General features: G+C 39.7%; 2 protein-coding genes and 2 pseudogenes across 3 annotated transcripts; 3 read left to right on the forward strand and 1 right to left on the reverse strand.

The window, feature by feature from the left end:
• The first annotated feature begins 34 nt into the window (after positions 1–34).
• Positions 35–5,812, forward strand: LOC144519478 (complement C1r subcomponent-like; annotated as a pseudogene). Its single transcript, XR_013502114.1, has 11 exons — positions 35–1,303; positions 1,599–1,812; positions 2,693–2,870; positions 3,258–3,398; positions 3,592–3,797; positions 3,902–4,049; positions 4,163–4,473; positions 4,582–4,653; positions 4,747–4,952; positions 5,036–5,250; positions 5,446–5,812. The product of XR_013502114.1 is annotated as a complement C1r subcomponent-like (transcript).
• Positions 5,813–6,436: 624 nt separating this feature from the next.
• LOC144519479 (complement C1r subcomponent-like) lies at positions 6,437–13,626 on the forward strand (annotated as a pseudogene).
• Positions 13,627–16,313: 2,687 nt separating this feature from the next.
• On the forward strand, positions 16,314–23,162 carry tapbpl (TAP binding protein like). The gene is made up of 8 exons (XM_078252631.1): positions 16,314–16,680; positions 17,215–17,427; positions 17,513–17,782; positions 17,890–18,090; positions 18,770–18,937; positions 19,018–19,121; positions 19,945–20,170; positions 20,397–23,162. Exons 1-8 carry the CDS (start codon positions 16,635–16,637, stop codon positions 20,462–20,464), a joined length of 1,296 nt encoding a protein of 431 aa, XP_078108757.1. The 5' UTR covers positions 16,314–16,634; the 3' UTR covers positions 20,465–23,162.
• Positions 20,740–27,735, reverse strand: vamp1b (vesicle associated membrane protein 1b). Its single transcript, XM_078252632.1, has 5 exons — positions 26,958–27,735; positions 25,775–25,922; positions 25,281–25,439; positions 24,795–24,846; positions 20,740–24,271 (listed from the first exon to the last, which is right to left on the reverse strand). Coding segments are annotated over exons 1-5 (378 nt in total). The 5' UTR covers positions 26,960–27,735; the 3' UTR covers positions 20,740–24,254.
• Between the last annotated feature and the right edge of the window lie 75 nt (positions 27,736–27,810).

Consider the following 27,810-nt stretch of genomic DNA (forward strand, 5'->3'; position numbering starts at 1 on the left):
TTGTTAATTGCTATATGTGTTTACTATACACTAAGTTCTAGTTACTTCCTCTCTCTTTATGAACAGTAGGCTCTACTTCCATTGCCTAGTTTGGGTCTTTACTGTACTATGCACTGTGCTAATACTCTGGAACGTTTGACTGTACACAAACTCAATTTTACTCGTCATTCTTCTAGTTCGGTAAGTCAGAGTCTTCGAGCCATTATCTGACCTGTATCTGACTTTTTTCACAAACTACAAATCATGACAGTACAATTCCTATTGTGTATCATTCTGGTCATCCTATATTACATACAAAAAACCTGCGTGCAGACATAGCTGTAGACTATAAAACTTTTTTAGTTGTTAAAGATTATGCAAAATAGTGCTAGGTGTGCAGATGTGTATGTAATTTGAAACACAAATGACTGAAATAAGCAACTTAAGCAGATTCAGATGAGTGTCTTAAGACATACAGCCACAAATCCGATGGTAGGACCACAAAGTCTATCACCAATCTTTACGATGAGTTGTTCAGGTATCAAGTACACTTATGAATCACCCTATGCTCGAATATGGTGTTCGTTATGGCCAATTCAGTCTTAGGCGGTATCCTTTCTAGGACCCCGCTCAGAGTCTCCAAGATGGTCAGGTACTCTAAACAGCCTTCTTCTTAGGAATATGTAGCAACATAGAGATGACCCTCACATTCTTCAGGGACACTCCAAAACAGCAGCACTCAGACAGAGCTTCTTAGTATCCCCACACCCACCTGACGCCTCTCTGTGGGCAGTGACTCCATATCATTCTTTCAGGCTGTGTCCCACTGAGCCCCATGAGTCAAGGCCTGACCACTAGATGCTCGCTGGCGAGCTCCCCTTCTTGGTACACCAAGAATAGCTCCACTATGGGGGACAATAGTTTAACCTTCAGTGTTATTGTGTGTTATTGTAGCCACAGTGGCTACTGTTCAGGCAAAGTTACATAGTCTCACTTAAACCGACTTTAAACAGAACTGTTTTTGTCGAGAGGGCTATATGCACTGTTCTCATACTCTGGAATGTTTGACTGAACACAAACTGTTTAAGTCTTCTTTTTTCTTTTGGTTAATTAGAGTTCTTGAGTAATTATTGGCCCTGTTATTCTACATTCATGCATTTTTTGCCAAGACAGATCCTGGAGGTTAAATTCCATTGCAAAGTACTACTAACCACAGCTGGTGTGACATTAACAGTCCATTAGAGCAGAAGGCATTTCTTTTAAAACTGCAGTCACACAGAGATAAACATATTGCAGACATGGGATGGACCTACTGTTTTTTATGGTAAGCTTGGTCAAATTGTTTTACCTTCATGTTGCATGTTTGAGTGTATTTTAGTTTCATGAATTTCTGACTTGAAAAAAAATTGAACTATACACATGTGAAACTACACTACAGCACTGTCTTTGAGCAGTATGTTTGATTATGTGATACATTTCCTAAAAGTACCAAATAGAAAACTAAATAATATTATATGGTTGCAAAAGTAAAAAAAATGTTTGTGTCACTGTGTTTGCTCATTTTCTGTTAGCATCAACTTTGAACTTGCACCTTAGTGCCAAGTTTTGCACAATTCCAGGTTTCTGTGTTTGTCAGCGAGTTTTTGCTGGCAGCTGCCCAACTCTGGGTCTGCAATACATGGAGAGGTCCAGTCCCCTCAGTATCCCCGGCCTTACCTTCCCAACCTGCTGAGGCAATGGGACGTCTGGGTTCCTGAGGGCTATCTGATCCAGCTGTCTCTAACACACCTGGATATTAAAGCTTCCTCAGGCTGCCATCAAGACTCTCTGACGGTCAGAGTCATATTTAAAACCTAATATTATACAATATCCCAAACAATATAATATTGCTTTCACACTCAAATGCAGAATCCAAATTGTAGTCTAATATTTATTACTTCACTTTGACAAGTTATTGATGACCTGCACAAATTGAGTTCTTGAATTGGATCCAGGGACTCCATCAGTTTTTTTTCATCAGCTACAAATCATTGCAGTGTAATTCTTATTGTGTATCAGTCTGTCATCCTAATTGATTTACAGTAACCTGAGAGAATGGCAATTATTTGAACTCAAAGTGGCTGTTTGGACTTGTTGAGGACTTCCGCCGCTTATATCTGCAATCTCCCCAAACCTAGGTGTTTGCTTTGGTGATAACTGTGGCCAACCAAGCCCCAAAGGCCTCCTAAATCAGCTAGAATGCTTTCTTCACAGGCTGGTATGCACCAGTGGGTACTAAGGTTGCTGCCACAACAGGCACCAACGACCTTCTGACCACAATTCAGCAGCCACCTTTACAATAGAAGTTTTGAACAGGGCCCACTAGGATTCCATGTACGAAATTCGTCTGGAGGTGGAAGTTAAGACTTTGTGTCAGGGGTCTCAGTTAGATGCTCCCAATTACCCTCACTACATGTTTGGGTTTCCCTAGTCTATCTGACAGCCTCTCCTACCATTGTCTGGTATCACCAGTGCCTTGGTGGCTAATGTGAACCAACTTTAGGTATATTTTGCAGTACAAGGCACATTACCGAGTTACTTTGCTGACTGACTCTTATCCGTGTGTGATACTGTAACATTAGTTAAGCATTTAAACTGAAGGCCAAGCCTGACTGTTTGTCAAGAAGTGCCTTGTCATAATCTGTGGCCTCTTTTTACTTTTTACAATGTTCAGGTTCTTTATGATCAAAATGTCTTGGGGAAGTTTTGTGGCCAGGAAAATTCAACTGATCACCCAGGCAAAGAGCCGATCCTTTCTCAAGGCAACACACTGACTCTCATATTCCAAACAAGTGACTTCAATACAAAACTCCAACAGCACATTGGCTTCTCTGCTACCTACAAGGCAATAGGTACAGCTTTTCTGGTCACTCCATCTTCTCTACAGTGTGTTATGTCCTCCAACCTTCAAGAGAAAATTCATCTTAAAATATAAGTAACAGGGTGCTTTTGGTCGGTACAAACCTATGTATTTCTTTAAGTTCGAAATAAGAGCATCATAACATTCAAGAATCAATCAGTGAATTCACCATGACTGCTGTTATTGTGTCCTAGGAATTTGTTCATTCATTAAGCAGCCCCAAGATTTGTCTCTAATATGATGTTATAACAATCTTGATCTTGATCAGCTTAAGATGAGACTGAGAGATGAGCCAAACAACAATATAATTTTTACATAAATAACTTCAGTATTTAATCTTTAGTTTAAGTTCTCCCTTTACTGACCTTCTCATTATCAGACATGGATGAGTGTTCCCAACCAGACCCTGGAGATGGCTCAGGTCCACTCTGCTCTCAGATCTGTGTCAACACCCCTGGTTCTTACCGCTGCTCCTGTCACCATGGTTACAAACTTCATTTAGACCAGCACACATGTTTGAGTGAGTATCGTATAGTCAGTGAATTCACGCGTCTTTGTATGGAACATTTATGTGTGTCATCCTGTGAAGCTCAGTAGCTACATTATGGCATTAATACTGCTGAGTCAGTATAAAAAACAAATCTTCATTTTGAGATGAACTCCTCAATCTCTTCTTCTTGCAACAATAATACTTGCCTTTGCCCCATGTTTAGTGTCCTGTGGTGGTTGTATATTTGACAAGAATAAGGGACATCTGGCCAGTCCAAGATACCCTCACCCCTCACCACCTTTGCTGTCCTGCTTATACATCATCACCATGGCGCCCAGCTTAACTGTGACTCTCAACTTCACTGACAACTTCCACATAGATAGCATAGACACTGAACAAGGTCCTAGCTGTGTACGTCACTGGCTGCAGGTATTGGCAACAGGCTTCCTTGCAACAAATGACAATAAAAAGAGGGCTATTCTGATATACCTCCATTTATGTAAATACACTTAGTACAACTCCTCCCCTCGTAGGTGACCATACCAGACAGAGAGCCCTTGAAGCTGTGTGGTGGAAAGAGTCCAGGCCTGATAGCTACAAACTCCAACACTGTCAGACTGGACTACCACACTGATAATGAAGGCCTGAGTCACGGCTGGAGCCTGGACTACAGTACATACGGTGAGGGACAAATGGAGAGAAAACTTTTTTTTTTGTTTGGTAACAGTAACAATCGGTAACAATCAAACGCAATCACATATCTGATTAATGTTTGGTTATCATGTCCTTTCCAGAAATCAAATGTCCAGTTCAGGGGCATGTGTCCAAACGCTGTTTCCTGTCTAAACTGAATATTTCTACAGAGTTTACATCTATGTAACCTGTGACCAAGGATACACGATGACGATGGTTTGATGTTTTTTCTTTAACTGGTAAAATATGAATATGTCCTTGTTTTGTTCTTCTGCAGTAATTGATTGTGGAGAACCTGAACCTTTGCTCAATGGAGGGGTGATCTTCCTGTCTGGCTTTCAGAATCAGTTACGGTCTGTTATTCAGTATTACTGTAATGAACCATTTTACACTCTCCCTGGTGGCGTTAATGGTGAGATATTTATATATTTTTACAAAAATGTAATTATTAAAAAAATTACATTTTTGATTTAGCTTAACTAAAAATATATTGTCTTATGTTGTTCCCTCTGGTCTTCAGTTACTTTCACCTGTGAAGCAGACAGAAAGTGGAGATCCAACCACAACAATGTCACTCCAACATGTATACCTGGTATTATAACCCTGTGATATCTAATTCAGGATGCTTGAACTTAAACATTAAGTCTGTGTCTGTGTGAATCTAATTTATGTCTGTCTCATCCAGTCTGTGGCAAGCCAACAAAACTCATCTCTTCCTATCAGAGGATCATTGGAGGCAGTGACGCTCCAGACTATACCATCCCCTGGCAAGTGCTACTGAATATAGATGGACGAAGAGGAGGAGGCATGGTGATTGGAGACCGCTGGATTATGACTGCAGCTCATAACGTAATGAATAAAGGAAATCAAGTATCAGAAGAGACTGTGCGGGTAAGTGTTTTACTACAGGTGTTATCTGTGTGTTTTTTTAAAACTATTTGATTTGTATTTCCTCCTATGCTGTTGATTTGCAGATGTATATGGGATTTACTAATGTTAAGTCCCTGATGGACTCTCCTGTGCATGCTGCCTCAGTCCACATTCATCCTGAATACAACAACCCCAATAATGTAGACTACAACCATGACATTGCCTTGATCAAACTGCAAGACCCGATCACATTCAACTCATCCATCATGCCAATATGTTTGCCAGCAGAGGGTGCCACATACGTCACTGGCGTGATGGGGTAAAGAAACAACTTTCATTTCATGATGCTATATAATCTGTTGTATATGATATTATTTATTTTCTTTGTTTTTAGTTTTGCAAAGTCATTTTACCTTGCATTTATATCTTCTTTTTCCCTTGCTGTGCTAACATGTGAAAGTTGACCTGCTTCTATACAGTGCACCATAAAGGTCTCTTTTCCATTTTTTTTCAGACTGGTGTCAGGCTTTGGCGTTACAGAAATTCACGGCCGACAGATTTTAACAAATAGGCTGAATTATGTGCAAGTACCTGTGGTGGCGCAGGAGACATGCAGTAAATCAATCACTTCGTTGAAGAAGACAAGGGACAATGTTCCAAGTCTGTCAAATAACATGTTCTGTGCTGGAGTCCCTGAAGGTGGGCAAGACTCCTGCCAGGGTGATAATGGAGGCCCCTACGCCCTGAGGGACGACGGAAGGTTCTGGGCTGCTGGGATTGTCAGCTGGGGGGTTGACTGTGGAAAGAAGGGAATATATGGAGTCTACACCAGGGTCACCAACTACATGGACTGGATCAACAAGACTATGCAGGAGAACTGAAATTTACAGTAAAAACATTTATAATAACATAAAAAGAGAACAGATTTAGTTTTAAATAGGGTCTTTCCGCAATATTAATGTATATGTTGTCACAAAAAAGCTATAAAGCTCTAAATAAAGATCATTTTCTAGTGCAAGGTACAATGATGAAGTGCAATCATGATTAGAGCCATTTCTAAACTTCCTAAAATTACTGAATGAATATCATACTAATTGTAAAGTCAGCATTGCATTTAAAACTCTCAACGCAATTTTTAATAAAGTGACAATACAGACTTAAATGTGCCTTATGTATCTCAGATTAGTCACAGATCTTCTCTCTGGCAAAGATGATAGTATCCACCTTGCACTCAATGCAACTGTTGTATATTACTGTTAATTGCTGAATTTTTTACTGTACACAAACTCTGTTTACTCGTCATTCTTTTAGTTAAGTTAGTCAGAGTTATTGAGCCATTATAGGACCTGTTCTACAATTACAATACCTGCATTTATTTTTGCCAAGACAAACAAATCATGAAGGTTAAATTCCATTGCAAAATACTACAAACCACAGCCGGTCCATTAGAGCATGAGACACTTTGTACAAAGTTTCAGCCACACAGAGAAAAACGTATTGCAGACATGGGATGGACCAACTCTGTCATATGGTAAGCTTGGTCAAATTTTTTTACCTTCATGTTGCATGTTTTAGTGCATTTTTACTTTTCATTAATTTTCTACCTTGAAAATAAATTGCAGTCACATACTACAAGTGTGGAACTAAACAGCACTGTCTATGAGCAGTTTTCTAAGGTTGATTATTTAAGTGATACATTTCTCAAAGTACCATATATAATAGAATATCTTTATTGTCATTGCATTAGTATGAGATTACAACCTCTGTATCAATACTGTAAAAATAAATAAGGTAAAAATAGGGTAAAAGTAGCCTACAAACAGTTACAAATAGCAATAAAGGGACAGTAAAGTTATAACATAAACAGTAACGGTATCCGGCAGTATTAAATAGTGCAAATAGTAATAAAGTCAGCAATAAAGTGGCAGTAAAGTTACAGTATAACATTAATCAGCAGTATTGAAATTGCTATAGAAAACTAAAGCAACAGTATGCGGTTGCAAAAGTTAAAAATGTTTGTGTCACTATGTTTGCTTGTTTTCTGTTAGCATCAACTTTGGACTAGCACCATAGTGCCAACTCTCTCTGTTTTGCACAATTCCAGGTTTGTGTGTTTGTCAGTGAGTGAGTGCTTGCAGCTGCTGGACTCTAAATCTGTTATACATGGAGAGGTCCAGTCCCCTCAGTATCCCCGTCCTTACCTTCCCAACCTGCTGAGGAAATGGGACGTCTGGGTTCCAGAGGGCTACCTGATCCAGCTGTCCCTAAAACACCTGGATATTAAAGCTTCCTCAGGTTGCCATGAAGACTCTCTGACGGTCAGAGTCATATTGAAACCTTCTTGAAACCCACTTAACTTTGAATGAAATATTGATGACCTGCACAAATTGAGATCTTGAATTGTAACCAGGTACTCTGTCATTTGTTTTTATAAACTACAACTCATTACAGAGCAATTCTTATTGTATCTGTCTGGTCATCCAGTTTGATATACAGTAACCTGATGGTAGAACATGGCAATTATTTGAACTCAAAGTGAATGTTTGGAGTTGTGGAGTTATGGAGGACTTGGGTCTCACGTCAGACTCAACTCCTTTTTATGCAGAAAGGACTTGACTCAGGCTTGATGCTTGATGCCCTTGATGCGCTGTTCAAGTGTATTACATCCTGTCCTCAAGCACAAATGTTATTTTGCAATTCAGTGTTCAGTAATACCAACTTTTGAAAGAAGAAATAACTGATTCTTCCTTTTACAAATGAAAATTTTAAATCTTAAGCAATGAACCACACCTTTACTCAATTTACAGTTTTTCTTGATTGCTTCGACACAGCAGTCAACTCAAACTCCACATTTTTCAAAACAGTTAACACACAGACCGAAACAGTGGCACTCATGGTCAAAATGACACATTTTGTTTGCAAAAGGCTCTCACTGTGCCAAAACATGTAAAATATGCAACAAAAGCAAAATTTTGCCTTCAAACGACACAACTTGCAAACAAGTGTATGAGCTCTTCCAATCAACCATTACACAGTGGACAACAAAATACAAAATACAGCACTCAGTGTGAATCAGTGCACCATTGCTTGTCATTGTAGCCTATTACTGTACGTAGCTTTCATGCCAGTGACATTTGTTGACAAATTTGCCTTCTTGCAAAGAATTGGATCCAGAATCAGAAATGCTTTGATGCACATTTTATTGATTCCATTGATTCTTATTTTCAAACTGTGGCTGAAAACTGAAATACTGTAAATATTATACATAATACATGTAAACCAAAATAAAATATTAGAGTATAAGAAATTAAGAAAATAAAAATAAAATCTCTTACAGTAAAGTATAAACATCTATTACTGTAGAGTATAATAAATAGCCACTATTGATACTCTGTCTTGATGATGGGGCCACATGGCCATGATTGATAACGTGATCAATAACAGTTGCCCGAATTTCATCAGAAACCTGAGCCCTTCCAACTATACCTCCACCTCGCACTTGGACTCCTCTACCTCTTCCTCTCACACTCATCTACCTTTGACCTCTTCCATCCATGTTGGCAAAGAACAACACAGACTCTGCACCTTTAAGGCCTGCAGACTGATTGCTAATTGAAGATTTGTGTGAAGGAGTGTCAAACAGGTGCTTCAGTGATTTCATACTGATGTAGGTAGTTTCTAATAGTTAGGAACAGATGGTTTCTGTTTGGTTACCATAGCTAAAACAATGGAGTTTGGACTGCTTGAATGACATCCATGTTAACTGTTCTGCAAAAGGGTAGGGGAAAATGTGTCAATCCAATGAGAAAGGGTTAACACATTTGCAAGAGGTGTCTTCTGCTCTGCTGAGACAGTGATGATGAAAACTGAGTGGATCCCAGTTTCTTTAAGCAGGTCAAAGCAATAAAGAAAAACTATAATACACTCCGCAGTTCTGGTGCTATAGCCTTACTTGATTTGGGATGACCGATAGCTTATGGTGGCTAATGATAGCTAATGTTAGCAAACTTTAGGTAAATATTGTTGTATAAGACACATTACTAAGTAACTTTGCTGACTTTATGACTTTTCTTCATTTGTGCTACTGTCATATTACATATTTTAGCTAAATGCCAAACAATAGTTTAGCATTCAGTGTTATTGTCACTTGTAGCCCCAGTTCAGCAAAAGTTAAATAGACTCACTTGAACTGACCTTTGATGGAATTGCATTGAATTTGTAAGGAAGTGCTTCACCGTGATTGATAGTGTTACAATGTCCTTTCCACTCTTTTCCTTTTTTCAGGTTCTCTATGATCAAAATGTCTTGGGGAAGTTTTGTGGCCAGGAAAATTCAACTGATCACCCAGGCAAAGAGCCGATCCTTTCTCAAGGCAACACACTGACTCTCATATTCCAAACAAGTGACTTCAATCCAGAACTCCAACAGCACATTGGCTTCTCTGCTACCGCCAAGGCAATAGGTACAGCTTTTCTGGTCACTCCATCTTCTCTCCAGTGTGTTATGTCCCCAAACCTTTAAGATAAATTCTGCCTTAAAACATAAATAACATGCCATTTTGGTCAGTATGATTAATATCAATAAACATCTAACAACAGTATCTCTTTAAACTGGAAATAAGAACATCAAAACTTTCAGTGAATTCGCCATGACTGCTGTTATTGTGTCCTAGGATTTGTTCATTCATTAAGCAGCTTCAAGATTTGTCTCTAATATGATGTTATAACAATATTGATCTTGTGTTGATCAGCTTAAGATGAGACTACTTTGAATGTGTACATTAAAAATAAGCTAAACAACAATATAAATATACATAAATAACTTTAGTATTTAATCTTTAGTTTAGGTTCTCCCTTTACTGACCTTCTCATTATCAGACATGGATGAGTGTTCCCAACCAGACCCTGGAGATGGCTCAGGTCCACTCTGCTCTCAGATCTGTGTCAACACCCCTGGTTCTTACCGCTGCTCCTGTCACCATGGTTACAAACTTCATTTAGACCAGCGCACATGTTTGAGTGAGTAACATATAGTGAATTCACGAATTCTTTGTTTGTAACTTTATGTGTGTCAGCCTGTGAAGCTCAGTAGTTACATCCATCTATCAATTTTCTGCCACTTGTCCGGGGCCGGGTCACAGCTGCAGCAGGCTAGACAAGGCAGTTCAGTCCCTCTCCCTAGCAACGTTTTCCAGCTCCTCCTGGGGAGGCGTTTCCAAGCCAGATCTGATAGATAATCTCTCCAGCATGTTCTGGGTAGACCCCAAGATACTTGAACTCCTTCACTTGGGGCAGTAACTCACTCCCAATGTGAAGGAAGCAATCCATGTTTTTTTTTGGCAGAGAACCATGGCCTTAGACATGCCAACTCTCATCTCGACTGCGTCACATTCTACTAAAAACAGTGTGCTCAGTGCTTGCTGAAGGTCACGGTCTTTTGAAGCCAACAGAGCCTCATCTACAAAGAGCAGAGATACATTTCTGAGGTCTCCAAACCGGATACTCTCCTCCCCTCGGCTGCACATTGAGATCCTGTTCATGAAAGTCACAAAGAGAATCAGCGATGAGCCCAACACCAACTGAAAACGTGTTTAACCTCCTGCCGAGAATACACACCGCTCTCACTCAGGTTATATAAGGACAGGATCGTTTATGGTCATTTCAGGACTGAGATAGCAGTAGTCCATGGTAGTAAGCTATCTCTATGTCCACAAAACAACATGTAAAACAACCTTCTGGCACCCTTGAATACACTTTCTGAGGGAGACCGAACAGTGTGATACCCTGGTAATAGGAGCAAACATACCCTCCGGGTTTTTTTCCAACTTTTTATTTATTTAATTTTTAACAATAACTGACGTACAACATAGGTCAATGTGAACAAAGCATAGTTTAAACAGTATGTCACTTCCCCTCAAGTCCCCTACCCACGCGCAAACCAACCCAGTTCAGGTCTAAAACAGACGGGGACAAACAATACAGACCCATGCACACTGACAAACATACAACAGTAAGGACACACAACATCCAAAAGATAAAAGTAAAAAGGGTAGACAAATTAAAAGATATAGAGGAGAGAAAACTAAAAAAAGTTCTCCAAGTCAGGAGATAAGATGAGGGAAAGAAGGAGCCTTTCAAAGAAGATCTAAGCTTCTTAAGCTTCAAATTGATCATTCCGGTCCCCGTTTTATAAAAAATGGGAACCACAACAACTGTTTGCCATTCTGTAGGCACTGTCCCTGATCTCCACACACGGAAGAGACGTGATAGCCAAGACAGTCCAACATTGTCCAGAGCCTTCAGTGTCTCAGGGCGAATCTCATTCACAGTCAGTAGTTACAGCATGGCATTTATGCTGAATGTAAAAATAATCATTTTGAAATGAGCTTCTCAATCTCTTCTTCTTTCTACAATAATACTTGCCTTTGCTCCTTTTCCAGTATCCTGTGGTGGTCATATATTTGACAATAATGAGGGACATTTGGTCAGTCCGAGATACCCTCACCCCTCACCACCTTTGCTGTCCTGCTTATACATCATCACCGTGGAGCCCAGCTTAACTGTGACTCTCAACTTCACTGACAACTTCCACATAGATAGCATAGACACTGAACAAGGTCCTAGCTGTGTACGTCACTGGCTGCAGGTATTGGCAACAGGCTTCCTTGCAACAAATGACAATAAAAAGAGGGCTATTCTGATATACCTCCGTTTATGTAAATACACTTAGTACAACTCCTCCCCTCGTAGGTGACCATACCAGACAGAGAGCCCATGAAGCTGTGTGGTGGAAAGAGTCCAGGCCTGATAGCTACAAACTCCAACACTGTCAGACTGGACTACCACACTGATGTTGAAGGCCTGAGTCACGGCTGGAGCCTGGACTACAGTACATACAGTGAGGGACAAATGGAGTGAGAGATGTTTTTTTGTTTGGTTGACAGTAACAATCGATAACTGTAGAGATCTACAACGATAGATGTGTGATTAAATTAAATATGATTAAATGTCCATTTCCGGGGAACATGGCCAAACACAGAGTGTTTCCTATCTTAACTAAATAATTCTTAAGAGATTAAATCTATGTAACTTGTGACAGAGGAAACAAGCTGATGATGGTTTGATGTTTTTTTCTTTCACTGGAAAAATATGAATATGTCCTTGTTTTGTTCTTCTGCCAGTAATTGATTGTGGAGAACCTGAACCTTTGCTCAATGGAGGGGTGATCTTCCTGTCTGGCTTTCAGAATCAGTTACGGTCTGTTATTCAGTATCACTGTAATGAACCATTTTACACTCTCCCTGGTGGCGTTAATGGTGAGATATTTATATATTAAAATATATATTATTCATGAAAATATAATCTCTGATATCTAAACTAAAAATAAATGCCATTATCTTGTTCCCTCTGGTCTTCAGTTACTTTCATCTGTGGAGCAGACAGAAAGTGGAGATCCAACCAAAATGTCACTCCAACATGTATACCTGGTATTATGACCCTGTGATATCTAATTCAGGATGCTTGAACTTAAACATTAAGTATGAGTCTGTGTGAACCTGAAACTAATATGTCTGTCTCATCCAGTCTGTGGCAAGCCTACAAAACTCATCTCTGCCTATCAGAGGATCATTGGAGGCAGTGACGCTCCAGACGATACCATCCCCTGGCAAGTGCTACTGAATATAGATGGAGGAAGAGGAGGAGGCATGGTGATAGGAGACCGCTGGATTATGACTGCAGCTACTGACCTAACACATGATGGAAAACCAGTATCAAATGAGACTGTACAGGTGAGTGTTCTACTACAGGTATTATCTGTGTTTTTGAACACTGTGCGTCTTTGACATTTATTTCCTCCTATGCTGTTGATTTGCAGATTTACATGGGACCTACTGATGTTAAAACCCTGATGGGTTCTCCAGTGTATGCTGCATCAATCCACATTCACCCTGAATTCAACAACACCAACGGTTTAGACTTTAACCATAACATTGCCTTGATCAAACTGCAAGACCCGATCACATTCAACTCATCCATCATGCCAATATGTTTGCCAGCAGAGGGTGCCACATACGTCACTGGCGAGATGGGGTAAAGAAACAACTGAGAGTTTTCATTTCATAATGCTATATGATCCATTCCAAAGGATATTTTTTTCTAAATATTTTTTTAATAATCTTTTTTATCAATCATCTCATCTTGCCTTTTACTCTTATTCATACCTGTTTTATCTTGTTGTGCCAACATGTGAATCTTGTTCTGCGTGTAGACAGGAGACTCTGATTTGCTGAGTTCACCATTACTGCCACTTGTACTTTTTTTTTTTTTTTAGACTGGTGTCAGGCTTTGGCATTATGAAAATTTACCCCCCACGATTAACAAATAAGCTGAAGTACATGCACCTCCCTGTGGTGGACGAAGAGACATGCAGTAATTCAGTCAATAAACTGAAGAAGACAAGGGACAATGTACCAAGACTGACAAACAACATGTTCTGTGCTGGAGTCCCTGAAGGTGGGCAGGACTCCTGCCTAGGTGACAGTGGAGGCCCCTACGCCCTGAGGGACGACGGAAGGTTCTGGGCTGCTGGGATTGTCAGCTGGGGGGTTGACTGTGGAAAGCAGGGAACATATGGAGTCTATACCAGGGTCACCAACTACATGCACTGGATCAACAAGACTATGCAGGAGAACTGAAATGTACAATAAAAAAAACATTTACAATAACATAAAAAGTCAAAGATTTCATTTCCTGCATTCTGATACACTTTTATGCACCAATTTACAGTGGAAATACCTTTATTTAGCCTATGCGAAGACAAAAAACACATTTGACAGTTCAAAATATACCAAAATTATAATGAAAACTGTGTTGTTACATGCCATTGTGCATTTTTAAGTGGGTATATGGAAATCCTGGAGCTTTCTTAGTGGGTATACTGCGTTTTCTACAATTCATACCTTGATTTATTTTTGCCATGACAAACAAATCATGGAGGTTAAATACCATTGCAAAACACTACAAACCACAGCCGGTCCATTAGAGCAGGAGATATTTTGCCTAAAACTGTAGCTACGCAGAGAAACACTTATTGCAGACATGGGATGGTCCTACTGTGTTATATGGTAAGCTTGGTCAATTTATTTAACCTTCATGTTGCATGTTTGCGTAGATTTTAATTTTTCACGAACTTCTATTTGAAAAATAAATATAAATTTCAGTATATATACATACTATAAGTGTGGAACTACACAACAGCACTATGAGGTACTATAAGGTTGATTATAAGGGTACCATATAGAAAAAACTAGAGCAATTCTGTGTTCTCTTTTTCTGTTTGCTGTTTTGCAAACTACAAATCCTCACAGTGCAATTCCTATTGTGTATCATTCTGGTCATCCTATATTACATACAACAAACCTGCATGCAGACATAGCTGTAGACTATGAAAATGTATTTTAGTTCTAAAGATTATGCAAAATTTGTGTATGTAATTTGAAACACAAATGACTGAAATAAGCAGATTCAGATGAGTGTCTAAGACATACAGCCACAGATCCGATGGTAGGACCACAAAGTCTATCACCAATCTTTACCATGAGTTGTTCAGGTACCAAGTACACTTATGAATCACCCTATGCTCGAACATGGTGTTTGTTATGGCCAATTCAGTCCTGGTCTCATAAAAGTCTCCTCTATAACATAACAAGTCCTAAGAAATCCAAGTGGTGGAAAGTATTGAAAAATACTGAAATCAGTAATGCCAGTTTCCCATTGCAGCCTATGTTAAAGAGACACTACAGGTGAATAGGGAAACTTTTTTAACTAACAGATATCTCCATTAAACTTCCACAGACAATAATCTCTTGTATTACAAGTATTCTGAACGTATGTTTGATTATACAAATGACTGAGGCATTGTCTAATTAAATATGTGCTAATTTGCATAAATAATGGTGTTTCAGTATTTTTCAACTTGGACTTGAACTTATATGTTATAGAAGAGACTTAAATGAGTAAAAAACATTTGTCAGATTTTCTGTTGCAATTTGTGGGAGATTCACTGCCTGTTTCTCACAAAATGCTTGTACTATCCCCCCTGGGTCTAATATTAGCTGCTGCAGTTTTCTTCAAGTAGCAGCTAGCCATCAGCCCGTTGTGACCCGGGTCCCCGGTGTTGACTGATTCTGGTCCATGTGTGAAGCTAGTGTGACCCGCACTAACTAACATTAGCTGGGTATCAGACGAATCTGCCGAGCTCGTGTTTTATTCATGGGTGTGTTAAGGTTTTATTTCCTTTGGCAGATAGTGATATGGTTTGATGCACTATGCCAGGGAGGCTAGCTAGTTGCTTTAAGTCTGAGTCTGTAAGGTAACCAAACTTTATTTAAATATAACGTGCAAATAGGGAAGTAAATGTTAACGTTACATATAAAATAAAGTCCCCTGAAAGTCCCCCTGAATAATAAATAAAAGTAAAACATATGTATTTAGGCTATTGAACTATATTGACTAATGTATCTTTATATGTATTGCCTCATTTATTCATTTCAAGATGTATTTCATAGCCATATTTATGTATATTTATGTAAAGATGTGCAAAAAAACGGAGGATCAGTCGCTCAGGAAGTTGGGATACAAGTTTCCCTCAACTTCAGAATCAGACGCTGCGAAGCGGAAGCTAACTTCAGCGTGGTATCAGATGAGTCCACAGTCTATGGTCAGATCATGTTTGAGCCATTTTCAGCGCAAGATCTCCTCACATTTCTTGCAGAAAATCCTCTTGCACCCCCACTTCCCTGTGATATGCGCACATTGATTTCTCCACATGACAGGCCTTTTTTTTCGCCATGTCTAAAATCACATCAGAGTAGGAATCCAAAGTCATTTTAGCCTGTGCTGAAAGCAACACTGCTACCCTGGCGTTGTTGCCTTGGAAATGACAACATCCGGTTTCAGAATATAAAACCCCCCCGAAAAAACAGGCCTTTTTTCATTTCTATTTTCTAGTGATTATATTTTTTGTTATATGAAATAGAAAATGAAAATCAAAGCATATTTTAAATTTCTCTCATCCCCTTTTGACCATGAAAAGGAAAAAACGCCTTGTATTTCAATATTCAAATTATGTATTTTAAAACGAAAATCAAACAACCATTCGTTTTTTGTTTTTTAATACCTGTATGAAAGGAAAATTGAAATGACCAAAAGATACACTGACCGACCACAAATGTCATCCTCCTTTTTGTAATTTAGGCCAAAATAAAAAAACGATCTTACCGAGGGATGGGGATTTCGGTGAATCACGGACGTTGGTGCTTGTGTTTCCATAGTGACCCGCTCCCTGCTACTCTCTCATTGGACGATCCTGTCTGCTCTCTTTCACTTTCTCTTTTCCACTGCTGCATTCCGCGCATGCTCCCGACGGCGAAAAAGGGGTCTCAGCTCCTGTACTACGTCAAGATTTTACTATTAGAGTAGGCTATATACTATTTATTGATGTACAGCTATTGTAGGATGGGATGAAGAAAATGCTGTAAAATACTGTAGCGATGCAATGAGCTGTTGATCGTTGAAATCAAAAGTGAAAGTGCGGTGGTGCTTTTGTGTTCGCAGCAGTTTTCCACTTTGTCCTGCTGAGACTAACGTTAAACTTTACCTATAACACTCGGAATTGAAAGAAACACGGAAACTGGACTTTGTAATGATGATAGTAATTTTGTTTGGATACTTCCTGACGGGCGTTTGTGGTAAGGGCCACAATGTTGGGCTATTGTTGCAGCACTGAATGATGGACATAAATAATAAGTAAATAAGGCTAATACAGTTGATTGTCACGCTCAGTTATAAACTTTTTCATTTCACATTGTCTGATAGAGTTTAGGCTTAATTAATTGCCACTAAATATAGGTAATATACAGTGGTCATTTTGCACACACTCAAATTAACTGCTGAATAGTTGAACCTAGAATGTTTTAGGCAGTGCATGGGAGGTCAGCTGAACATGCAAAAATATGAAATAGGTCTAAAGGCAAGTTTACAGTTCAACATATATGAACAAAAGTTTTTAATAATGAACGATGAATGAATGTTTACTTGGGTTTAAAAAAGTTTGTTAAAGTAAATTCCACTGGAAATCCACAATTGCTTTTAAATTAAACCCAAACAAACAAACTAAAATAAGTCTCAGAACATTGTCTTTAATTTTTTACCAAAGTTAAAGACAATGTCACTCTTCATTCCAGATGAAAAATTAAGACTTTTGATTTTTTGTTGTTTCTTAGGTGATGGGGTTGCAGATGTGGTACTTTCCTGCACCCTGGTGGAGGAGGGAGTGGGACTGGGTGGAATGGGAGGTGGCACAGTCTTCACACATACTCCAGCTACTCTTGTCTTAAGAGATGTCGCTGTGGCTCCTGACGAATCCCTCGAAACCCTCACTCCGTTTGTCCCGCCTTCAATCCCTGACCCAGATGCCATCCTGTTAGAAGCCAAAGGTTTTCACTGCCTTTTCTACAGAAAAAGTTTGGTGTAATATAAGCCCAACCTGTGTTAAACGTCTTACTCTCATCCCTCTGGCAGTGTCATCACCTGAGATCCCCAATGCTCATGTGTTGCTCCATGCCGACTGCAATGAACAGGAGGTGATGTGCGAAATAAGCCGTTACTCTCTTCGTGGATCCCAGGAAAGTTCAGAACCAGCTTATTTCATGGTTTCTCTTAATGTGGAGGAAGTTGAGTTCAGCACTTCGTTGATTCTGCAGACTTTGACGGTAAACAAGGACCAGTCAACCCTCATACAGAAAAAACTGGGTCTGCCTCTTAGCCAGTCGGGAACCCTTATGACTGAGGGTGAGAGCCAGGGTTTAATATCACATTTCATCTTTTCATTGAATCGTTTCCATTGATCACATCATTCTCACTGCTTTTTCCTGCTGTCTTTGCTTTCTGTTCCTCAGTGATTTTTCTGGTGTTTTCCCACATAAAGTCTGTAACTGCACCTCTGAGAGGTGACGTTCTCCTAAACTGTGGCTTCAAGCAGCAGGAGATACCTTTAGCGCAGGACGTGGGCGTTGCATGGCGACTGCAGCACAGGGGAAAAGGATGGAAAGTGCTTGAAATGAAGACGAGGCTGGATGATGTAGAAGGGAACACAGTGGGTAAGTGCTGTGTGAACAGGTGTGCCCAGTCTCTACTGGTTTATCCAGGGTCCTTAGGAGGATTTTAACTCTGAGGACTGGACTCTGTTGATGTTTTGATATAAAAAAAAAAACTTTAACTCTACACATTTGGGGTATACAGACTTGAAACCTTTGGTCTAACACAAAGTTAATGCATCAAAATAAGTCAAAACATTTAAAATTGTATGGTTTCAAAATACCTAATAAATGTATGAGGTAACTGAGACAAACAAACATTTAATTGTGAAAGTTACACACGTATAACATGAATACAATTTATTTGATTTTATGATGTTGGTAATTATAATTTATTATATTTATTTAATAGTCTCATCAGTTTGTGCGTTCAATTACTTTTGAACAAATTCCTCTTAATCACACAATGAATGGGTTGTCCAAATGCAATAAATGATGGATTTATGATGGTTCTGTTAGACCATGAGCTCTGAGGCTGTCGACTACTTCTAAGAGCCACGGCTAAATGTAAGAAAACTGCACAAAACATACAGATGAGAGAGGACAAGAGTAGCACAGTATTCAGTTAAGTATATTAAACAAAATGCTGTCTTAGTATGGTGAAAAGCTCCAGAACAAGCGAGAAAGTGGACCTTGAGTTAAGATTGTTTTGTCAATTCCTGTTTTTATTTTCTGTCTTCAGTGCATGCAGAAAGGAGGGGCTCAAGCGTGGATGCCGCCCAGGTTGTAGGTGAGGGTAACGCCTCTGTGACTCTGACCAAGCTGAAGGTTGTGGATGAGGGGACCTACATCTGTACTGTCAGTGTTGACCTTTTCCATGCCCAGCAGGTCATTCATCTCAACGTTATTCGTAAGTTTCACCCTAATCTCTCAATTTAGAAAAATCCACAGAATGTCTTTCATTTCTTCCTGTGTTTCTCTTTGTTTCAGAACCACCTCATGTTTCACTCTCAGAGGAGAGGTTGATTTTGAAGAGTGAGTCACCTCAGACGCTGAGCTGCCACTGCACTAAATACTATCCACTGGATGCTCAGGTCTGTAACTAGTGTGTTCTTAGAAGGGCTACTCTAAGTAACTAAGTAAACTAAACAAATAAAGGCAAAATAAATGACTAGATTAATCTAAGTCTAAGTCTAAATGAAGCAAATATATATAGCAATCAAACACTCAACAACAACTAATAATTATTAGTAAAAGAACAAGCAAGCTTATAAATAGCCCATTACAGATTTCATTGTGTGTTTATTTGTTTGGATTTAGCAAAATTCGAATATGCATTTACATTTGTTACATTGAGGTAAATCTCAAAGTAACTGTGCTGCTGGCTTGCTAATCAAGTGCAACCATTTCTCTCTCTGAGCGACAGAGGGACTTCTGCATGCTTTTATATCCAGCAGACCAGACAATAGCAATGTGCTCCGATCTGGTATACTCCAAACAAAAGTCATAAATCAGTTATTATTGATTCAGAACTGTGCTGCCCCCCGGGGACAATAAAGTGTATCGTATCGTACTAACCAGGACCAGAAGGAGAGAACACATTACATTATGCCATTATTGAATATATTATATCATTTATTTGATTGTATTCATGTTTTAAAATATTTTACTCCCCCTTATCTGTTTTTGTTGTTATTGTCTCGTATCTATTTTATTGGTTTTATATTATATTTTTTATCAGTTTTATTTCTTGTTTGTACTGGTCTTAAACGGCTTTACTGTGTACATTTGGGCTGTCTTAAAATCAGCGTGTCATTCAATTCCTAGCACATTGACTTGCATTGCTCTGTGTGAAAGGTGCTATACAAATTGAACCACAGATTGATTGATTGATTCACATAATTCTCTGGCTTTCAGATGGAGTGGTTATCCCTCTCTCCTACAGACACAGAGCCAACAGTGCTTCCAGATCAGGGCTCTCTGTCCAGCCATCGGCAGCATGGTGATGGGACTTATTCCCTGTCATCTCACCTCACTGTGCATTCCAGTGTCTCCCCTGGAACTAAAATCACTTGCAGGGTGTCCCATCCGGCCCTGGACGCTCCTCTCTCAGTCAGTCTGGTGGTAGAAAGTCCAGAACCAGGTATTAATGTCACTGTTGTTTGTTGTTTAACTCTGGATTTTTAAAGGAGTAGTTTGACATTTTGGGAAACATGCTTTGCTTCTGAGAGAAACAGAACAATAAAAGAAATCATGTTTATTTTGCACATTGAAACTTTTTATGTCTTGAGATTGTCGGTTTGCATTAATAATTAATGTCAACCCTGCATACAAACCCTTAACTGTTCTCTGTCTCTTTCACTCTGCAGGTTCCTATTGGTGGGTTCTGGGTTTCCTGATCATCACTGGGCTTTTCTTCTACCAGGTCATGAGATAAGTTAGTATAGGTAGAGGTAGTAGATACTCCTGACTTGAATCTGAGCCCAGAGAGACTTCCTTTGTGTCATTTGTGAGTCTGTAAATTATTACTGATTTCATTGGAAGCTATCACTGGTTCTTTTAACTTTCCTAGGCTTCTACTGAACCAATTTTAAGATGTTATACTTTTGGAAAGGCTTTCTCTGTTGCGCTGTTTTCATTTTGTTTAAAGTGCTCATATTGTGCTTTTTGGCTTTTCCCCTTTCCTTTATGTTATATATATTTTTGTGCACATTATACACTCATCTAAAGGATTATTAGGAACACCTGTTAAATTTCACGTTAATTATCTAATCAACCAATCACATGGCAGCTGCTTCAATGCATTTAGGGGTGTGGTCCTGGTCAAGACAATCTCTTGAACTCCAAACTGAATGTTAGAATGGGAAAGAAAGGTGATCTAAGCAACTTTGAGCATGGCATGGTTGTTGGTGCCAGACGGGCTGGTCTGAGTATTTCACAATCTGCTCAGTTACTGGGATTTTCATGCACAACCATTTCTAGGGTTTACAAAGAATGGTCTGAAAAAGGAAAAACATCCAGTATGCGGATGTCCTCTAGGCGAAAATGCCTTGTTGATGCTAGAGGTCAGAGGAGAATGAGCCGACTGATTCAAGCTGATAGAAGATCAACTTTGACTCAAATAACCACTCGTTACAACCGAGGTATGCAGCAAAGCATGTGTGAAGCCACGACACGCACAACCTTGAGGCGGATGGGCTACACCAGCAGAACTAACTAAAAATAGGAAAATGAGGCTACAATTTGCACGAGCACACCAAAATTGGACAGTTGAAGACTGTCTCGATTTCTGTTGAGACATTCAGATGGTAGAGTCAGAATTTGGCGTAAACAGAATGAGAACATGGATCCGTCATGCCTTGTTAGCACTGGGCAGGCTGGTGGTGGTGGTGGTGGTGTATTGGTGTGGTGTGTCTTAATTCTTTGTGTCATTGATTCAACAAGGGGCTGGAAGTATTCTTTAGAAATGTTGGCCCATATTGATAGGATAGGGTCAAACACGGTATTAGTATGGTGTTCCTAATAATCCTTTAGGTGAGTGTAGGTTTACAAAGTGAAAAAGCCCAAAGTCCACCCTAAAGGGACTTACCATCTTCCAGAGAAAACATTGTTCACAAACTGCTCCAAACAGCTCTATTGTAGTCCAGCCTTTACTTCCGTGACAAACGTGCGTAACACACGTTATAATGCTCGCCTAACTGCTAGCATGGCACTCCCTCATGCTCTGCAACTGACAAGCTAGCAGTACTTACTGCGCATGTGCGACTCCCAACAAAGTTGGTACAGAAGTGTGATGCCTCACTCTGTAGCTAAAACAGAGAGCTCAACACACAGCGTGAAAAGAGGAGCTGCCAATGTGCAGTACAACAAAAAATATGGTGTTTTTTGAAAATTAAACCACATAAACCTGTTCTGGTACAACCTCTAAATACAATTATGAACCTGAAAATGAGCATAATATGAGCACTTTAATTGTAGCCTATGTTTTTGTTGCTTGTTTTTGTGTGTGATGTCCATATTATTACTCTTTTTGCAATTTACTTTTCACAGTGAATGATTTTGTGACTCAGCAACATTGTTTAAGGTATTTGACTTTATCTGTATATCTGTAGATTTCTTTTACTTCTGGAAACTGATTAAAGCTCTCGTTAATAAATCAAGAATCTGTATATAGTAAAAAGAAAGCTACCGTTACTTGAAGTGTAGCAGATTGCAGAAAAACATTTTCTAACAAGGTCTAATGTGGCTCAATGTGTCGAGAATATAACAAAGGTCAGCACTCAGTTCTTTTGATGATTTCTTTATTGGCATCAGCAAAAGTGGTAAGCATGCATTTGTTTTCGCAAATCCATTTGCATTATCTTACTGCATTTCCATTTCAAGTTGTAAATCACAAAACACGTTCTCATATCTTATATAGTGATAATTACCTAATAATATTGCTGCACAATAGCATCAGATAATTATAACTAACTGCTACATGTATGCATCTCAATTTTATCAACCCTCAAAATCAGTCAAGAGAGGAAAATAACCCCCCGAAAAAAAACCTGAAAGAATTTGTAAACACATTTTCAGGATCATAATCTGACCTATGTGTACTATTGTTATATCCACTACATGTTTTTAACACTTCATTATAGTAGCAGTTGTTTGCCATCTCTGAATGTTTTTATCTCAAAAGCAACTGAAATTAACACCATTTGGCAAACTCTTGAGCATCATTGCATTGCATAAGCAGTAATTATCAGAACAGAAAGTCTCACAAGTATACACAAGTCGTTTAAACCACTAACCAAATAAAATGTACAATCGGCAGTTAGATTCAGAAATGGCAGATACACAGATCACACAAATAGGCAAAACTATGGACACGGTTTGCCATGCAAGTTAGAAACAAACACCTCATTTTGGCCATTACCATACTGTAGGTGACAGGGGAGTCTGTTTTAATGTTACTGAAGGGGATGGGAATGGGAGGGCCAGTTGGCTCTGGGTTTCTAAATCATGTCCTTTCTCCCATTTTCCTGCTTTTTGAAGATCAGGCCAACTTAAACAACAATCAAACAAACACTTTGTGTGCACAACTTCCAAAACAAATTTTATTTTACAATAAATGTGATGTTCCACATTCATCTGTCTATGGCTGTGACTCTGTCCAAGTCAGAGTTAAGAGACCTTCCTCTGGGTCAGTTCACGTGTAGATTGTCTGTTAGTGGCTGTTTGCTTGGCTGTGCATATCCCTATGCCACTAAGCATAACACTACTATTTTGCCCCCACCTGTGGTACAAAAGCCAAGGTAAAATGAAGCATAGTTATACAACTTTATCAATAATTTCTTATCAGTCCAAAATTAGCATTTAGGAAGTTTGTCTTATTAATACCAGGAAAGAATGCTTACTACTTTTCCATGACTCACTTCTTCCTTTCCTTATACTCACACACAGTCTCTTTCCCTTTTTTCTCACATTGTCATTACTGAACGTTGCAGAAAGTTAGGCAGGAAAGGAAACAAAAAAGTTATTATTAATAAAAGCCTATCAGCTAAACTCGGAAAAAGCTACTGGCTACAATGCTTTGGATCACCAATACACACACACACACGCACATACAACAAAAATGCTCCTAATTTTAATCTAACATGACCTTGTATTAGTAAGTAGCAATGATGGTAGCAGTTGTGAGAGAAGGATTGTGTTAGTTAGGCATGTCAGTATCAATTACAAATGTAGGATTCTCAAAAAAGGTAAAATCAACAAGCTTTGGCGTATATCTGTGGTAGAAAGGACTGCAAACTCTTGATCAATCTCCCTGCACACATTCTGTACATTGTACATCTCCCCCCATGGCATCGTTCAGAGGGCTTAGCCCCGTGTGTTTCCGTGTCACAAGAATTTTCTCTCTCCCTCCTTCCCTTCCTTTCTTCCTCTTTCACTCCGCCTGCTGCATCCTTCAATAATACATGAGGTGCAGACAGGAGAGAGTGAGTGAGACTTAAAACAGTGGAAGAAAGCAACAAGAAGGGAGGGAGAGGGGGACAAAGAGAGCAGACACACCTATAAACACTACTGTCATGTTTAAGTGCAAGATGGTTTGATGGAAGACTGTGTGTAGAGAGGAAGGAGAGGATGGATAAAAGGGGAGGAGTGGCGCTTGGGTATCTTTTTTTTCTCTTCCCTTTCATATCATTCTCAAGTCCATATCCATCTGTATTGATGGGCTGAGCTCAGTAGAAGAAGTACACTGCGAATGACGAGAGATCGAGAGAGAGAGAGAGAGAGAGAGAGAGAGGAAGTCATTAGTCTAATGGATCTGGCAATACATCACTTAAAACAAAACAAGGAGAGGACAGTCAGCTGAGTCAGCTCTCCTTATATATTGTATTTACATGTTTGTTTTTAATATTGGTAAAACTAGTATCATAAACATTTACTTCAATTAGAAGTCATGAATATTTCACAATCAGAGCAGAAGTAAGCAGGCCAGACATTCGGGCAGAAATACAAATATGTTGGTGTTGTCTCTCTGTGTCTTAATTTCCTGTAAAATTAACAGCACATCAACAATTGTATACTGACTAACTAAAACCATATGAGCAATTTACAGAGGATTCTTTTCTTTGTATATCTGTTCCTCTGCTGCTGAGAGAAAACACTTATCTGCTTTTTAAAATAATTGTATCTGTTTATAAAAGCCTATAAAGCATCCTATCTGTATGTCTGTCAATCAATCGACCAATCAATATTTGTATCAAAATGCTACTTACAGAATATTATTCCAACCACAATGACTCCGATGATACCCATCATGATCATCATCTGAAATGAGAAAACAATACATTTACTATAATGGGACTGTTTATAAAGGAATTTAAGATACACTGGAACTATGTGTGGAGTCAAATGCCTGCAAACAGAAAAGAAAAAAAATTCTTGCAATTGTTGTGCTTTAAATATGCAATCTTTTGTGTATTTCTGAGTATTTAGTGAAAACCATACACAAACAGACTTCTTTTTCCCATTTTCCTCAAAGCATCTGCTCAGTCTTCCACAGCAGCTCATTAACGGATTAGTGGAGAGCAGGATCCCCATAACAGACACTGTGTGTTCGCCTCAGCTCACATCAGCATGAACAGTTGTTCAATGCTTTTAAAAAACAAAGCTGAGAATCTTATTGACACTACTAGCTCTATATATATACATTTCTTACAGTAACAGCACTCTGTTTAATGGACCCACACTAATGTGCCCACCTTGCAGTTCTTCCACCAGTACTTGTTCTTTAGCTTAGCTGCACAGCTTTCAAACTGGGAGGCTCCGGCTTGGAGAGCGTCCGCTCTGTCATCCAGCTCTGAAAGCTTCTGGTCCCTTTCCAAAACCTTGTCCACATTCACTCGCATGATATCCACCACCTAGCCAACAGTGGCGAGGATGAGACAGCATTTGGCAGTGGTGGGGAAGAGAGACAAAGAGTGACAAGCGTGGTTAAAGGAAAGGAAGCTATGAGAGTATAATGAAAGTAAATAAGTAGTCACAATCCATTTGTAAATAAGAAAACCACACCTTTCCAGAGAACATAAGAGCTACAACAAAGCATTTTACATGCTTGTTTGTCTCTGGTCTAGAATAAGAACTGTGCACATACAATAAGTCCAGATATTTCATGATTAAACTGTTTTAATAGTGACGCGTTGCATGTTTTATCAAACTCTGTCCCAGAATCCTAGATTGGCCCGGTCCAGCTCACCTCCTCAACTTGGGCCTGTGTCTGCTGTAGCCTGCGGTTGCTGGAGGTGTTGGGTGGGCCAGGAGGTGCGCCACCTGGGGCTCCATCTGCACCAGGGGCTCCCGGAGCACCGGGGGCTCCACCTGGAGCAGCGGCATCTGGGGCAGACCTGATAAGTAGCACGAGGAGGAGGAAGAGGAAAGTTGGAGTAAAGAGGACCATTTGGTATTACTGATAACTGATGCATGTTTATGGCATGTAGAGAACACTTTAATCTAATAGGAAAAATATTATCAGGTACAGGAGCAAATTAAGCTATATAGTTATAGAGGACAGATAAAGCCACCACATACTGTAGAAAAAGGAGAAAACTGCATATATGCGGGAGGGGGGGGGGGGGGGGAGTAGAGCTGAAGGGGGAGGAATGCATACAATAGGATGTGAACGGTTGGGGATTTGGAAGATGCAATTGGAGGAAAGAAAATATAGGGCACAGATGGGAAGCAAAGAAACAGAAAGTCCTGGCTGACTAATGGGAGAGAAAAAAAAGGGAAGTTCTTGTGATTGATTAAAGAGAGTTGGGTGGGACTGAAAAGAAAAGGTAAAGCTGGAGAGTGATTTGCGGGAAAGGGTTAATCCAGCAGGGGGAAGAGGAGGTACAGAAGGTTTAAAACTGAGCAAACAAGCTCCTCAGGAGAGCAGCCACTGACTCAACCTGATGGACAGTTTAATTCAAATTATACAAATCACATACACAAAATAATTTAGCAGATAAGGAACAAGAATGCCTTAACCTCGTGAACCATCATTCATTTAACATGAATGTTCCTCAACATGACCTTAAAAACTCTGACCCACAATATGCTGGGTAACAAATGCATTCTTTTTTTTTTTTTTTAAATCTATGGTGTAAAATTATCTTTAAAAACTCAATTAAACTCTACCTAAGACTTAACAGTGACAGCAGTCAACCCCTGAATACATAATTTAGTGATGGTGTGACGGGAAATTTCACTTGCGTCAGCAAAATCCATCAAGCTGAAAGAAATCAGTTCAGTTTTCGACCCCCACAAAGGAAAACATACAAGGAAATAAACTGGTTTAAGTAGGCTATATAGCCTAAATGCTATTTATCCAGAGCAGAGATATTTTTAATGTTGCTATTGTGAAAAGAGCGCAGCAGAAAAGCCGCATTAATACTCACATCTTCTATGCAGCTGTTTGAACTGACTCACGGGCAGCGGAGGAGGGGGTGAGGGCTGTGAGGTGGAGAGGGAGGGTCTGAAGTACAACACGAGAAAAAAAAACTGCAAGAAAACAGAAAAAACGAGACGAGAATTTCTACTAGTCACTGGTCCAAACGAAAGTCCAAATTTTCAATAAGCAGAGTTATTGAAGTGCCGCGCTAACAGTAAACAGAGGCAGCGGGTCTTGGCGCAGTGGAGCCGATCTTCTAGCGATGCATTTATATTGCAAGTCGTCAGCAAAGTACCGCAATATACCGACACACGTAAACGGGCCGGGCGATAATTCACTGTGTGACTGGACTGGAGAGCAGGAAGTGAAGGAGAAGCGATGCGAGCTCAAGAGAAAAGTACTTCTAAATTAGTAATCCATTCAAGAGAAATCCACGGATGCTCATATTCCTGCAGGACTGCATGCAGCTCCTCCGGGCGATGCTGAGTCCTTAGGATATAGAGCTGCTCCTGGATGCTACAGCGCAGCACTGATTGGCTTGTTGTTGAGTTGCCTCTTCTAAGCTACTTGCAAATGCGTGCAATTTCAAAATTATGGGATAAAAAGTCCAGTCATGAGAAATCAGTTGTCTGTCTTTGATTCTGTCACCCCCACCTCTCTCTCGCTTTCTCCCTGCGCAGACAGAGGTGCGTCTTGTGGGAAGTGCGGTAGTTTCGCCCGTGTGAAGTGCTGTGGCACTGTAGGCTACTGCAATAATGCGTCTCTCCTCCTGCCTTCTCCACTTGGACTCGTAACGACAGTGCGGTACCCCCCTCCCCTCCCCTCCCCTACCCACCCCCTCCCTCTCTCTCTCTCTCTCT

The sequence above is a fragment of the Sander vitreus genome, chromosome 6, assembly GCF_031162955.1.
Source record: "Sander vitreus isolate 19-12246 chromosome 6, sanVit1, whole genome shotgun sequence".
In the NCBI taxonomy this organism is placed as follows: Eukaryota; Metazoa; Chordata; class Actinopteri; order Perciformes; family Percidae; genus Sander; species Sander vitreus.

What these genes read in the sequence shown, in the direction of transcription:
- tapbpl (XM_078252631.1), top strand. Translation starts at nt 16,635, where the DNA reads ATGATGATAGTAATTTTGTTTGGATACTTCCTGACGGGCGTTTGTG. An exon ending in CATCCTGTTAGAAGCCAAAG is followed by an intron (nt 17,428 to 17,512) that starts GTTTTCACTGCC and finishes TCCCTCTGGCAG; the next exon opens with TGTCATCACCTGAGATCCCC. An exon ending in GGTAGAAAGTCCAGAACCAG is followed by an intron (nt 20,171 to 20,396) that starts GTATTAATGTCA and finishes TTCACTCTGCAG; the next exon opens with GTTCCTATTGGTGGGTTCTG.
- vamp1b (XM_078252632.1), bottom strand. An exon ending in CACAGGCCCAAGTTGAGGAG is followed by an intron (nt 25,440 to 25,774) that starts GTGAGCTGGACC and finishes ACTGTTGGCTAG; the next exon opens with GTGGTGGATATCATGCGAGT. An exon ending in ACTGGTGGAAGAACTGCAAG is followed by an intron (nt 24,847 to 25,280) that starts GTGGGCACATTA and finishes TTCTCATTTCAG; the next exon opens with ATGATGATCATGATGGGTAT.